The following is a 16296-nucleotide window of genomic DNA, read 5'->3' on the forward strand; positions in this document are numbered from 1 at the left end:
GATTGGGCTCAGGCGGCGGCAGCAGCAATCAGGATGGAGGGAGGGAGGGAGATGCTTTGGCAGCAGCGATCGGGAGGCAGCTATCAGTATGGAGGGAGGGAATGCGATCGGTGACTGCACGTGTTCCCTCCCTTCACTGCGGAGACAAGGCCATTCACCGCTCCACGGGGGGGTGAATGGTCTTCTCCCCATACCTGCGGCGACCACTTCCTTTCTCTCCCACGTTTCGGCAGGTTACCCACGGCTAGCCATGGGTAACAACCACCATGTCATTCTCTACATCGGAGCTGTTACCGCCACAACCAGCACTAAAAAACTTGCTATGGTTTTGTAAAAGCTAGGGTTAGAGCTTAAAGTTAGGAGGGCTCATGGGAGCCTGTATAAAACTGGCACTGGGAAACTATGAAAGAATGATTAAGGGGGCTCTCTTGAAGACAAGGAACACTTAGGGGCCCTTTTCCTAAAGTGTGACAAGCAGTTATCTCAGGAACTGGCACATGGTGACTTAGGGCTTGATTCTATGAGTGACGCCTAGATTGTGACACCTAGCCAATTTCCGCACGGAACTCAAAATTGATTATTGAGCTTAATTGGTGTGGTCATTGATCACACCATTAAAAATTGATTAAAAAATTTTTAAAATAATTAAGAGTTTATGTAGAACTCGAGTGGCGCCTACCAACACCTAAGTTTAGGTGCCTATCCGCACCTACCTGCAAAGTAGAGGTGGTTATTGGCGGAGAATAATAATAATAATAGCTTTATTTATATCCTGTCATACCTTTTCAGTTCAAGACGGTATACAGTAAAGTAGAAATACAATGTGGATACCGCTGGTATCGATACAAGTGTAGAGAACAGGGAGATTACAGCATTGGTTTAGTGGGAGAGGATGAGAAGAGGGTGGGTTGCAAAGGTAGGAGAAGGTGCGTGTTGGGAGTGTAGTTAGATTGGATGGGGGCTTGAAGGATCAGGTATTGTGGTTAAGGTTATTTTTTCAATCTCTTTTATTCCTTGCTTTTGAGCTATGTTAACACCAGTGATGATGTTAATCACAGGAAGCACACTTTAAGAAAATTAAGTTCAGTTAAGGAATTAATTTGTAGAATCACAGTGAAGAATTAGGTACAAGAGATTAATGTAAAACCAAACAGCAGCATTCCTGAATAGGCCTGACATGCTTATTTGCACTGCATTCATGAGCTAATCCCTTAATCTCTACTTCAGTGCCTACAAGCAAACTCATGCATTCTGAGTATATCACTGGTTCCTCAGATATATTTTCAATAATTTCTTTAAACTTACTGTATCAAGACGACTTATTACCCAAAAGTTTCTCATTCTCTGGTCAGCTTCCAGCAGCCTGCTCTCCTCCAGAGGAAGGAAAAAGCCCCTCTCTCCTTTGTTTCAAAACTTATATACCAAAACCACATAATGGATCTGAATGGAAAATCCCAATTCCATGCTTAACGTATCCTAGGGTATAGCTAATGATGATGCATAGAGAGTGGGTGGGAAGAAACACACACACACCAGGCTTTTCCTCATTGGCCCAGTTTAGTTATTCCATCACACAGCCCCTAACTCAGAAGCCCAATTTGTCCAACACATTATGGCTTCTTAGAGCTTATTATTCTTCAGGTTCCAATTTTCCTGAGGATTCAATATCATGTCAACCAGATAAAGAACTTCTATGTATTCTCATACCCTGATTTTTCTTCAACATGTAAGCATATATTGGGTCCAATTCTAACAACGTGACTTGGAAAAATATTGAAATAACAAACAAAGGTGAATCTAATGTTCAGAAAAACAACCAGGCTTGCCATGTAGGCCTGTCAGCCATCTTAGAGAGATAAACTTTTTCCCTGTTCTCCATTTACCTTCCTATCTCCCCTATTATCCCAAAAATTCACATAAAAATTTAATCATAACAATATGACTTAGGCATTGCTAGGCGTCTGTATTAGGTACCAGTAAATTAGGCCAGGAAAACCCTGGTCTTATATACCACGGCCTAACATTAGGACACCTAGTGAAGTCTAAGTTGAGGTAGGCACGGCTAGGCACGATTCTATAAACATCACCACTAGGCATCATTTATAGAATCAGGCCTTTAGGGGGAAATTTAGGCACCACTAGGCGCCCTACCAGTGCTTAAGTTAATTAACAAATGCCGTTTAAAATGGTAAAAAATAACACTGTTAAAGCACCTACCAGTGCCTAAATAATGTGCCAGAATCGTGCCTACATAGGTGCTTTAGGCCACCAAATACCACTATGAGCGTGGCTAATGCCGAAAGTGTAGTTAGGCAGCCTAGAGCACCTACTTAGGCATGATTCATGACAAAGATAGGCACCAAAAATGTAGACCTGGAAAAGCCTGGTCTACATTTCCAGCGCCTATCTTTCACAGAGTCACAATTCTTTAAAGGCGCCTTTGCATGATTGACATGTGATCGGCAGCTGCTTTTAAGGTGACCGCCAATATCAGCACCCTGTAGAGAATCTGGTGAATAGCTGTGGTAATAGTTACTATACTGGCATGACTATTTGTTGTAATTCACTAACTGCATATCCTGAAATGGGTGGGGAATAAAAGCATTATCTCCTGTCATTTTCTATGGGGTCAATATTCAAAGCGATTTGGTTCCTGGCCATTACCAATTGCTCATGCAGGGCTCTCTGCTGATATTCAGTGGCACCTAACGGTTTAGTGTCGCTAAATATCAGCACTAACCTCCAAATACAAGACTGGCTACTTTGTGGGCATTTTGGGGATGGAATCAGCACTTAGCCGGCTAGGATAACAACAAAAATAGGATCACATAAAAACACAAGCCTATCTTTATTTGGTTCATCTGAGCTGGTTAAATGCTAAATTTTGTACTTAATCAGCTAGGTTTTATCCATCTGCCTATGCCTAGGTATTCAATACTGGTTCTCGGACATAGCTTGACATTTAGTATCAAATCTGAGTTTGGACGTTTTGTAGAAGATGCACAAAAATTCAGTAGCAAGCATGCCCATTTTCAAAACTGCAAAACATCTATCTTGGTTTTTGTCAAAAATGTGTGCTCTGTGCATCTATCTTTTTGAATCATTAAAAAAAAAAAAATCCAAATGAAAAATGCACAGAACAAGGCATTGGGATGTAGAAGGGGCCATCATTTGTGCTAGACTGGCCACTCAGACATCCCAGCAGAGCAGTGGAACACCATAGGGGGCACTGTAGTAAACTTCACATAAAAGGTCCCAGGTACACAGCTCACCATAATCCCCTTATGGTGTATGGTGAATCCTCCCCCCAAAAAAAACCAAAAGAGGAAACCTGTGGTGCTCAATCTGCTTATTCGCTCAAGACCCGACACGTTTGTGTTTCGGCCGTGAGGCCTGCCTCAGGGGGGTCTACAAAAAAAATGATGCAAAACATAAAAACCAGACATACAAATACAGAATTAAAAGAATATATAATAAAACATTAAAATAATGAGATATTTATATAAAAAAGAATATAATACCATTGTATTGAACATATAAACTTTAAAATCTCCATGTATTAAGGAATTAAAATAATTATGAGCAAGAATTGCATTGTCTGTCTGTATATGGCCGTTTGGGGGAGGTTGGGTTGGAGAGGGCTTCAATGGCTGGGAGGGTTTAGATGGGCTGGAGTAGGTTTTAATGGAGATTTCAGCAGTTGGAACCCAAGCACAGTACCGGGTAGAGCTTTGGATTCTTGCCCAGAAATAGCTAAGAAGAAAAAATTTTAAAAATTTAAAATTGAATCAGGTTGGGCAGACTGGATGGACCATTCGGGTCTTTATCTGCCATCAACTACTATGTTACTATGTAATAAACATATCATGTTTGAAGAGAGATTCTAAAAGCATATAAAGAAAAGAAGGGGGATGGAAGGGAAAGAGGGACAAAAAAGAGAGAAAGAAGGGAAAGTGGAAGATGGAATGGAAGGGAAAGAAAAAGGGGGAGGGGAGGAAAAAGGGGGTGGGGAAGGAGGGAGGGATAAAGGGAACAGGGAAGAGAAATCTAATGTTTACATATGTTTAGTCATAGGGCTCCTTTTACGAAGCCACGGTAGCGGTTTAACTTGTGTAATAGCGCGCTCTAAACTGCCGGCCGCGCTAGCCGCTACCGTCTCCTCTTGATCAGGCAGTAGTTTTCGGCTAGCGCAGGGGTTAGCACGTGATGAAAAGTCCCGTGCGATAAAGCTGCTACCGCGGCTTCGTAAAAGGAGCCGTTAGTGTCAACATTATTTGTAATACTGATTATTGTAATTAATCTGTTTTGCCAATCATTTCTGTGAACTGTTTGAGTCATGACTTGTTTATATTTGAAATTATTAATAAAATATATTGAACTTAAAAGGGAAACACATACATATGGCAAATATCATAAATTATTACTTATTAAATCTTCCAAAACCCACTCAAAACCTACTGAACTCAAATGTACACCACTCCAATAGCCCTTATGCCTGAAGGTGTCACCTCACATGTATAAGTGTAGTGGTTAGAGTAGGATATTGGTCTGAGTCCCCATCTCTATGGTTCACTAAACCTCCACTAGGCTACTCCAGGAACCTTCTTGCTGCTATACTAGGACTAGTTGTAACATCTGAAGCTGTCATATAGGCAGGTATGTACTGTTTCGTTCACATCTTTGGGGGGTGAGAGGGGGCAGTGACTACTGGGGGAATGGGGGGGGGGGTCACATTTACATTCCAGTTTGGCGAGATAAACGTCCATCTGCCCCTTTATGCCACTTTTTGGACTTTTATTGAAAATGAGCCCCAAAATAGCATAGTAAATGATGGCAGATCTGCATGGTCCATCCAGTTTGCCCAACAGTCACATTCATTATCAAGACAATATTGAACCAACAATCCAGTTGTAGTATTACATTTTACTTGCTAAGTTCCAAATAAGATGTCTTTTCCTCCCCTATTGAGATATATAAGACCTGCACTCACATGAATGTGGTATAAAACAGTGTTTCTCAACATGCGGTATATGCAAGCCGCTTGTAGGGAGTACACGGAGCGGATCTCCCTCCCCCTTCCTCCAGCAGCAGGCCCCCGCTCTGCCGAAGAGCCTTCACATCCATATGCTCAGGAAGGTCCTTTTGGCTCCACTAACTTTGACACATTTGCGTCAGAGGGGCGGTACCAACAGGGCCTCATGAACGGATAGACTCAAAGGCTCTACGTCAGTTAAACTAGCGCCAATGATGGGGCCGTGTATAGATGCCGAACTCCCTGACAGGAAGTAGGAGGGTGGCAGAAGACATAGAAACATAGAAACATGATGGCAGATAAAGGCCAAATGGCCCATCTAGTCTGCCTATCTGCAGTAACCATTATCTCTTTCTCTCTCTGAGAGATCCCATGTGTCTATCGCAGGTCCTCTTGAATTCAGACATAGTCACTGTCTCCACCAGCTCTTCTAGGAGATTGTTCAATGCATCTACCACCCTTTCTGTAAAAAAGTATTACTCCAGATCCTCTCACCTCTTAACTTCATCCTATGCCCTCTCATTGCAGTTTCCTTTCAAATGAAAGAGACTCAACTCATTCACATTTATATTATATAAGTATTTAAACGTCTCTATCATATCTCCCCTCTCCTGCCTTTCCTCCAAAATATGGGCCTGATGGGCCGCCGCGGGAGCGGACCGCTGGGCGAGATGGACCTCTGGTCTGCCTCAGCGGAGGCAACTTCTTATGTTCTTATATACAGATTGAGATTTTTAAGTCTGTCCCCATACGCCTTATGACGAAGACCATGCACCATTTTAGTAGCCTTCCTCTGTACCGACTCCATCCTTTTTATATCTTTTTGAAGGTGCGACCTCCAGAATTGTACACAATATTCTAAATGAGGTCTCGCCAAAGTTATATACAGAGGCATCAATACCTCCTTTTTCCTACTGGCCATACCTCTTCCTATGTAACCTAGCATCCTTCTAGCTTTTGCTATCACCTTTTCAACCTGTTCTTGGCAACCTTAAGATCATCACATACAATCACACCCAAGTCCTGCTGTTCTGTCGTGCACATAAGTTCTTCACTCCCTAAGTTGTACCATTCCCTCGGGTTTTTGCAGCCCAAATGTATGACCTTGCATTTCTTAGCATTAAATTTTAGTTGCCAAATTTCAGACCATTCTTCACGCTTCGCCAGATCTTTCTTCATGTTATTCACACCATCCGGCTCTATTGCAGATTTTGGTATCATTTGCAAAGAGGCAATTTTTACTCGACAACCCTTTAGCAATATCGTTTATAAAAATATTAAAAAATACAGGCCCAAGAACAGAACCTTGAGGCACACCAGTGGTAACATCTCTTTCCTCAGAGTGATCTCCTCTGTCGCCAGCCGCTAGTTACTGTCCTGTCCCCACCTGCACTGTGCCCTGTCCTGGCCTACCACTAGACCACAAGAGGGGGGGACAGGGTACAGAGCCTGGCAGGGAGGGGGGACAGGGTGCAGAGCCTGGCAAGCAGTGTGGGATTGGGTGCAGAGCCTGGCAGGGAGAACTTGGTTTAGAATTTTTTGTTTGTTTGTTTTCCTCCTCTAAATCTAGGGTGTGTCTTATGGTCAGGTGAATCTTATGAAGCGAAAAATACGGCAACTTATTTATAAATGATCTGGAAATTGGAACGATGAGTGAGGTGATTAAATTTGAGATGACACAAAACTGTTCAAAGTTGTTAAAAGTCATGCAGATTGTGAAAAATTGCAGGCAGACCGTAGGAAATTGGAGAACTGGGTGTCCAAATGGTAAATTTTCTACATATCAAACATTTAGAAGATCTCTGAAAACTTATTTATATAATAAATTTGTTTAAACTATCTTAGTGATGTATTTCAGGAATGTGTTCATGTATATACCTTCGCTGTGTTTGGCAGCTTCTTTTGATGTAAACTGCTCTGAACTGTAAGGTATTGTGAGATATAAATAAACTTTATTAGTATTATTATTATTAATGTGGACAGATGCAAAGTGATGCATATTGGGAAGAATAACCCAAATCATAGTTACCAGATGTTAGGTTCCACCTTGGGGATCAGCGCCCAAGAAAAAGATCTGTGTCATTGTAGACAATATGCTGAAACCTTCCACCCAATGAACGGTGGGGGTCAAAAAATGAAACAAGATGTTAGGAATTATTGGAAAAGGGATGGCAAACAAGTTTAAGAATGTTATAGTGCCTCTGTATGACTCCATAGTGCGACCTCTCCTTGAGTATTGCATTCAATTATGGTTGCCATATCTCAAAAAAGATAAAGCGGAATCAAAAAACATTCATAGAGCAACCAAGATGATAAAGTGGATGGAACTCCTCTCGTATGAGGAAAGACTAAAGAGACTAGGGCTCTTCAGCTTGGAAAAAAGACAGCTGAGGGGAGATATGATTAAAGTCTCCAAAATCCTGAGTGGAGTAGAACGGGTACAAGTGAATCGATTTTTTACTCCATCAAAAATTACAAAGACTAGGGGACGCTTGATGAAACTTCAGGGAAATATTTTTAAAATCAATAGGAGGAAATATTTTTTCACTCAGAGAATAGTTATGCTCTGAAATGCATTGCAAGTGGATGTGGTAAGAACAGTTAACTTAGCTGGTTTTAAAAACGGTTTGGATAAATTTCTGGAGGAAAATTCCATAGTTTGCTATTGAGGCAGACTTGGAGAAAGCCCACTGCTTGCCCTGGATCGGTAGCATGGAATGTTGCTACTATCTGGGGTTTTGCCAGGTACTTGTGACCTGGATCGGCCTCTGTGGAAACAGGATACTGGGCTAGATTGACCATTGGTCTGACTCAGTATGGCTATTTTTATGTTCTTCCATTCTAACATACATTGAAGCAGAACCAGATTGCTCATAACACATGTAAATAGTGTTAGCACATTTTAGTAAATCTAATCCTCACATTATAACTCTTTTGGGTGTATAAAAGCAGACTGCAAATTGAAAGACTATAGTAAGTTCTTTTGACATGTAACATATTTGCTTTCAATAGGTAATTTGGGCTCACAATTGGTTGAGTACAAGGAAGAAATGTATATCACATCAGACTGTGGGAAGACTTGGAGACAGGTAAGAAATCAGAAATTGTGGACCGTATGTGAGAGTTGACTTCACTTCTTCAACTAAGTGCTCCAGGTACATTAGATAGAGTGTGAGCCCTCCGGGACAGATAGGGAAAAATGCTTGAGTACCTGAATAATTTGTAATCGGCATAGAACTGTAGGATATGCAGAATATAAATAAATAAAATAAAAGATATGTGGTATGCATTAAGGTCCGAATTCTATATATGGTGTCCTAAGTTGCAAGCGCAAATTGATTTGACAACTGATTTGCATGTGCAACTTAATTGTTTAACAAGCAAATTGGCAATAATGATTGGTACCTAATAATTGATTCTAATTGGTACTAATTAGAAGTTATGCGCACAACTTGGTAGGCATCTAATATAATAAAATGGTAAGCCGCGCATGCGCACTTCCTATGTGTGCGCTGGTTTTCCGTGAGCTGTAGCGACACATAGGAAGTGCGCATGCGCAGCTTACGGTTCTTTGAAAGAGCGGCGGTGGCTACTCTCACGATCCCCGCCTGCGTCGGACTTCCGACGCAGGTGGGGATCATGAGAGGATCCACCGCCGCATCCTTCAACTAAAAAAAAAAAAGTCAAGATGGATGTCGGCCGCCGCAGCTGTCGGTGGCTGCAGGCCGCGGCAGCTGTAGCCCGCCGCGGCCGAGCACGGAGACGGGCCAAAGTTTTTTTCAACTTCAGAGTTAGACTGCTGGAGACTCGGGCTGTTAGGTCCAACACGCGAAAAGAAAACAAAACAAAATAAAGAAAACGTTGGCCCCTGACGAAGAAGCGGAAGGTGGAGGAGGGGCGTGAGGAGCCGGAGAGCTGTATGTAAGTGTTTGTGTGCATGTGTATAGCCAAGGAGGAAGTGCAGCAGGAGCAAGGAGGTGGGGAGAGTGGATTTCCCCTACTTGGATGTCAGGCATCAAGAGGATTGGAGTAAAAGCTTTGGTCCTGTGATCCTCACTCTTTTCCTGGGTCTACTGCTGGACAAGGGGGGGGGAGTACGACATAAAGGAGAAGAGCTACTGCTGGACAGGAATGGGGGAGGAGGGAATGGGAGGGGTGCTGCTGGACAGGGGGAGATAAAAGGAGAAGGGCTACTGCTATATGGGGGGAGCAGGGAAAGGGGGGGAGGTGTTGCTGGACAGGGAGGAGGTAAAAATAAGGGAGAAGGGCTGCTAGCACCCGTTAATGTAACGGGCTAAACAACTAGTAAGTGAGCATCACTTCTAGTATGTGAATCAAAAGGGAGCTTGGCCCAATGAGAAGCTTGAGCGGATTGTGGGTTTCTAAAAGTTAGGTGCACTGTTATAGAATATGCCCATGTACGCCTAGCTTAGGCCTGTGCATTTAAGCCTGGTTTTCCTTGGCCTAAATGGTTTATTCTAAATGTTATGCTATGTATGGTCGCTAAACACAATTCTATATACGAGAGACTTTTATAGAATCACGCTAAGCACCGTGCTGATTGTGTTGGCCCCACAATTATGGAACACTTTGCCTCGGTATCTAAGAGAGGAAAATGATCTGAAACATTTTAAAGGCATTCTGAAGAGCTTCCTTTTTAAAGACGCCTTTAATTTATAATCATATTCAACGATTACCATTTTTTTTTCCCCTCCTCTTTTTGTATCTTATTTACCTTATCTGCTGTTTTTACCATTTATGTTTTCTTTTATGCATACAATTGTAGTTCTGCCCTTTCTTCCCTTATGTATCTGTTAGTTTGTATGATAGTATGTCAAACTTATGCAATCTTTTATAAATAATCTAATGTGTACACCTTTTTATTCTTTTATTTGTAAATCGCTTAGCAAATTAAATTAAGCGATTCAATAAGTTAAAAATAAACTTGAAACTTGAAACTTGGCGCCATATTTAGAATTTGGGCCTAAGCAGGCAATTCTATAACTGGGCACTTACTTTACCTGGCAAACACACATATAAGTCGGCATCAACCTGCCCACATTTTAGTAGGTCTGCTTATGCCAGGTCTATAGTTGGTGTTATATTCAGATAATATTCACCATGCAGCTCTTCAAATGCTTGAAACCCCCCTCCTTCCAAGTTAATGTACATATCAAATGCCCTTATCCTGCCATGCAGGTCAACTAACTGCCCTGTGCTGTACAGTATAGATACCTCAGAATTATGCCAAAGTGAAACAAAATCAGACCCCAGCCACTGAAAATGCAAACAGAGTACTAACAGCGTCAAACCCCGTACTGCCCCTTGTAAAAGCTGAGATCTTAACTTAACCCACTGTGTTCACATTGTCAACAAGCTACAAAGAGGAAAGGGTGCAGCCAGGGCTTTCTCAACCTGTAACCACTGTGGGGATCCAATCTCCTACTTTTTTACAAACCATCCAGCCAGCAGCAGCAGCTACCAAAAATGTATAATGATATATCCTAAAATCCAGGAAATTCACCAATCCCTTACATCTTGCAAATTTAAGCTGTTTCTGTGCTATCCTATGCAGATTTCCACGCAAAAAAAACCAAACAACTTCATAAGTTTCGCCTCCAAAATCTAATAAAATGAATTATCAAATGGGCTAAGAATCAACTCTAAAATGTAATTAATTTTGGTCTTAATAGCATCTAAGGTTGAAAAGGTGATGGCAAAAGCTAGAAGAATGCTAGGGTGCATAGGGAGAGCTATAGCCAGTAGGAAAAAGGAGGTATTGATGCTCCTATATAAGATTCTGCTGAGACCTCATGTAGAATAATGTGTATAATTCTGGAGTCAGAAAAACGAGAGAGGGGAGCTATGATAAAGACGTTTAAATACCTATGTGGCATAAATGTGCATGAGGCAAATCTTTTTTATTTGAAGGGAAGCTCTGGAATGAGAGGGCATAGGATGAAGTTAAGAGGTGATAGGCTCAGGGATAATCTAAGAAAATACTTTTTTACAGAAAGGGTGGTAGATTTGATCCATTTTGGCTTTATAGGCGGTATAGAAAGATTTTAATAAACATAAACATAGATGTAATGTAATGTAATGTAATTTATTTCTTATATACCGCTACATCCGTTAGGTTCTAAGCGGTTTACAGAAAATATACATTAAGATTAGAAATAAGAAAGGTACTTGAAAAATTCCCTTACTGTCCCGAAGGCTCACAATCTAACTAAAGTACCTGGAGGGTAATAGAGAAGTGAAAAGTAGAGTTAGAGGAAAAATAAAAATAAAATAAACATTTTAACAAGACAGCATTGATCTAAATACTTTGGAAGGTAGAAGAGAGGAGAGAAAGGAATAGAAGCATGATGAAGTGATGAAGTGGAGCAAGTAAGTTTAGGAGGAGCGATTGACGTTTCCAGAAAGGGCTTCTTCAGGGAAGAGACTTGGCCGACAGTCCCAGGATGCCTATGTCTCCTCCCCTGAGATGTTCTCCCATCCATGCATTCCCTCCCAGACACATTGCCCGTGCCCCAGCCGCTCATATATAGATGTGTGGAATAGTCTCCCGGTAGAGATTGTAGAGACAAAGACTGTGCCTGAATTCAAGAAAGTGTTAGACAGACCCCTGGGATCTCTTAGGGAGAGGAGGAGATAGTGTTGAAACTTGTGCAATGACCTCTTGTTGTGCGGGGGTGAAATTATGGAATTCGCTGGTAGGGCAGTTGAGAAAATGTGCTGATAGAGGAACTTTTAGAAAGCTCCTCAAAACGCAGATTGGTTGTTAATGCATTTATATAGGGTCTGACTTTGTCTTGTTTGAGGAATTATTCTGAATTTAAATTTTGAGGGTTTGTCTCTTTTGTACGGTTTTTAGGTATTATGTATGTGGATAGATTGCAAACCGCCTAGGAACTAGACGGTATAGAAATTTTAAAAAATAAATAAATAAATGCTGTGGATGAGTAGACTGGATGGGCCATTTGGTCTTTATCTGCCATCATGTTTCTAATCTTCCCTACCAGTAAAGATATAAACGGGACCACCGTACAAAAAAGATCATTCACAATTTCCAACACTGCAGCCTTATTCAACTCCATAGTACTTTCAGCCAAATTCCCAAGCTCTTCAGTCTGTCTGCTCTCCACATTAACGGACCACCATCCAAATGCTGGCAGTGTGCATGCACGGTCAAAGGCATCACGACAGACTTACCCCAATTTACCTTATAACCAGAGAGCTTAGAAAACCTATCAAAGATAGCAAAAAAGCCCAGGCAGTGACCGGACATCAATATAAAACAATAACCTAGTAGGTGTTTATAATTTCTTACTTGCATGAGCTTTAGTATGTTTTGTTCCAAGGATAAGAACATAAGAATTGCCACTGCTGAGTCAGACCAGTGGTCCATCATGCCCAGCAGTCCGCTCATGCGGCGGCCCTCTGGTCTAAGACCAGCACCCTAACTGAGACTAGCCCTACTAGCGCACGTTCTTGTTCAACAGAAACTTGTCTAACTTTGTCTTGAATCCTTGGAAGGTGTTTTCCTCTATAACAGCCTCTGGAAGGGCGTACCAGCTTTCTACCACTCTCTTGGTGAAGAAGAACTTCCTTACGTTTGTATGGAATCTATCCCCTTTCAACTTTAGAGAGTGCCCTCTTGTTCTCCCTACCTCGGAGAGGGTGAACAACCTGTCCTTATCTACTAAGTCTATCCCCTTCAGTACCTTGAATGTTTCGATCATGTCCCCTCTCAATCTCCTCTGTTCGAGAGAGAAGAGGCCCAGTTTCTCTAATCTTTCACTGTACAGCAGCTCCTCCTGCCCCTTAACCATCTTAGTCGCTCTTCTCTGGACCCTTTCGAGTAGTACCGTGTCCTTTTTCAGGTACGGCGACCAGTGCTGGATGATAAATTTTACAACCACTTTTTTATTACACCTTTATTTGTTCCTCTCCTTCAAGCTGAGCCTTACATGACTCCTGTTGTACATACAAGATTTCCTCTATATCAGGGGTGTCAGAGTTCCTCCTCGAAGGCCGCAATCCAGTCGAGTTTTCAGGATTTCCCCAATGAATATGCATGAGATCTATTTGCATGCACTGCTTTCATTGTATGCTAATAGATCTCAAGCATATTCATTGAGGAAATCCTGAAAACCCAACTGGATTGCGACCTTCGAGGAGGGACTTTGACACCCCTGCTCTATATGGACAGGACACCCAAACTGTACTCTCCAGAGAAAAAATATTTTTAGCTGTTGGCTATTTTTCTATTGTCAGTTATTTTAGTCTAAGGTTTTAAATTTCTTTGTGGCACAGCAGGACTTTAAGCATTAATGTCTGTCACTGCTTCAAGCTTCATTAGTACTTAAATATGTGTGAAGCAATAATAGAATGTTTTAGAAAATTCAGTATGTCATAACACACGTGTATACATATTTGATTGAGGGAACACAATGACCTGTTTTATAATTTGATCTTTTGTAATGCACTGTATAGTATCCTATAGTCAGTCCTCAAAATAGATAATGTGGCATTCAGACTTTACCTGGAAAGTATCCAGCTCAGTATTTTGGGATGCTTGCTGTTTACAATTCAGTACACCAAAACAAACTTTGGAGTTTGATGTTACTGATGTCGGTTTTATTGATATAAGAAGAAAGTTGTTCACAGTCTTAAAAGTAATGAAGTACACCAACAACTTAATTCAATGAAGAGGACCCAATGCAGTCCATGTTTCAACCTTCCTCAGGAATTCCTCAGGGTCCCAATCGGTCTCTTCTGTAAACTTGTGGATATAGCAATCTACACTTCTGCTGTGTTTTCTGGTGAAGGAGTGTCAGGAGCTATGGGTCTCGAAACATCTTTATCTCCTCCGAGGGCAATCCTCTACCACATCTGATGGAGCTGGTGGTTATGGAAGCAGTGAGACTGGGCGGGGAAGTCTCTGAGCAGCGACTTCTGCAGCTGGTGTACACATGATCACCTACCATCACCTACAATTGAGAGGCCATTTATAGAATTTGTCCCTTAATGATTAGCATATCTCAGTCTTCCATGCCATGTACAGGAGTATGCTGAGATTTCTGGACTTAGAATAAATTATGACAAATCAGAGGCCCATTGTTTGAAACAAGATTGTGAGTCTATATTTTGATCAATGGGTAGCTGTCTCTACCTTTCTAGTTCTCAGGGAACTCTCAAGGGAAATCTTGCCTCACCAATCTACTACATTTCTTTGAAGGGGTGAATAATGATGGATAACGGTGAGCCAGTCAATATTGTGTATTCATAGTTTCATAGTTTATTAAAATTTGATAAAACGCTTCTCCTGGAATACAAAGCGTTGTACATTAAAAATTTAAATATGGGTTGTGATATGAGAACAATAGGAAAAAAGGGAGGAACTACAATTTATTAAGAAAAAGCACATAAAAGGGAGGTACAGTAGGGAAAATGTGACAGGTTACGTGATAATAAAATAAATATATATATATATATATGTGATAAATCAATTGTAGACATCTTTAAAAAGAAAGCATTTTAAATTTATCCAAGTTTTGTTCAGCTCTGAGGTGTAAGGGGAGAGAGTTCCAAACTGAAGGGGCAGAAACTAAGAAAATAAGAGTACGATGGGTGCCAATTATTTTTAAGGACGAGACATTAAGAAAGTGTTGTGAGGCTGATCTTAAGGTTCAGGGGGGGTTCATATGGAATCAATAGTCTATCTATAAATGCAGGAGTTAGAAGTTAGAAGAGCAATTTTATTGGTAATCCGGTGTTGGATAGGCAACCAATGAGCTTTCTTTAACAAAGGGATGACGTGATCGAATTTTTTGGAACCCGAGATGATTTTGATGGCCGTATTTTGTATGAGTTGAAGGCGCCTAATATCTTTTTGGCACAACCCTTTATATAATGAGTTGTAATAATCGATTTTGGATATTATAAGAGAGTGAATTATGATATAGAGAATTTGAGTCAAGAAGAGGGACCAAAGACCTTATCATCCTAAGTTTGTAGAAGTAGTTTTTGACCAAAGCACTGATTTGGGGACAAAATGAAAGTTTATTATCAATGATGACACCTAATATTTTGGTTGTATCTGGATTTTCAAAAGACATTTGACAAAGTACCCCATGAATGACTCCTGAGGAAATTAGAAAGTTATGAGGTAATAGGTAATGTCCTATTGTGGATTAAGAACTGGTTAAAAGATAGAAAACAGAAAGTAGGGTTAAATGGCCAATGTTCTCAATGCAGAAGTGTAGATATTGGGGTTTCTCAGGGAACTGTGCTGGGACCGCTGCTTTTCAACATATTTATAGATTATCTAGACTTGGGAATAACTAGTGATGTAATTAAATTTGATGATGACACGAAGTTATTCAAAGTTGTCACATCACAAGAGAATTGTGAGAAGTTTCAAGAGGACCATATGAGAGTGGGAGACTGGGCAGCCAAATGACATTTAATGTGAGCAGGTGCAAAGTGATCCATGTTGGAAAGAGAAACGCAAACTATAGTTTTGTGATGCTACATTCCACATTAGGTGTCACTGCCCAGGAAAAGGATCTAGGCGTCATCAAAGATATATTGAAACTCTCTGCTCAGTGTGCAGCTGTAGCAAAGAAAGCAAGTAGAATGTTGGGAATTAGAAAAGGAATGGAAAACAAAAATGATAATGTTATAATGCCTTTGTATGGCACATGATACGACCACACCTCAAATACTGTGTACAGTTCTGGTAACCACATCTCAATAAACATATAGAGGAATTAGAAAAGGTATAGACAAAGGAGACAAAAATGATAAAGGGGATGGGACAACTTCCCTATGACGAAAAGCTAAAGCAGCTTGGAGAAGAGACAGCTTGGAGAAGAGACAGCTCAGGGGAGATATGATAGAAGTCTGTAAAATACTGAGTGGACTGGAATGGGTAGACATGAATCACATGTTTACTCTTTCCAAAAAATTTAGAACTAGGGGACATGCAATGAAGCAACTAAATAGTATATTTAAAACAAAACAGAGAAAATATATCTTCACTCAACGTGTAATTAAACTCTGGAATTTGTTGCCAGAAAATGTGGTGAAAGCAGTTAGCTTAGCAGGGTTCCAAAAAGGTTTAAATGATTTCCGAAAAAAAATATAAGCCAGTATCCACTGCTTATTTCTAGGAAAAGTAGCATAAAGGCTTTATTCTTATGGTATCTTGTCAGGTATGTGTGACCTGGATTGGCTACTGTTGGAAATAGGATACT

General features: G+C 40.8%; 1 protein-coding gene across 6 annotated transcripts in view; it reads left to right on the plus strand.

Moving 5' to 3' along the window:
- SORCS2 (sortilin related VPS10 domain containing receptor 2) overlaps positions 1–16296 on the plus strand; it is a 1263434-nt gene that overhangs the window by 1108668 nt on the left and 138470 nt on the right. For all 6 annotated transcript variants that reach the window (XM_033949940.1, XM_033949949.1, XM_033949957.1 and 3 more), the window contains exon 12: positions 8045–8121. In XM_033949940.1, coding sequence (XP_033805831.1) covers positions 8045–8121 — 77 coding nt within the window. The remainder of the gene's footprint in view (positions 1–8044; positions 8122–16296) is intronic.

Source organism: Geotrypetes seraphini, chromosome 1 (genome assembly GCF_902459505.1).
Source record: "Geotrypetes seraphini chromosome 1, aGeoSer1.1, whole genome shotgun sequence".
Classification (NCBI taxonomy): domain Eukaryota; kingdom Metazoa; phylum Chordata; class Amphibia; order Gymnophiona; family Dermophiidae; genus Geotrypetes; species Geotrypetes seraphini.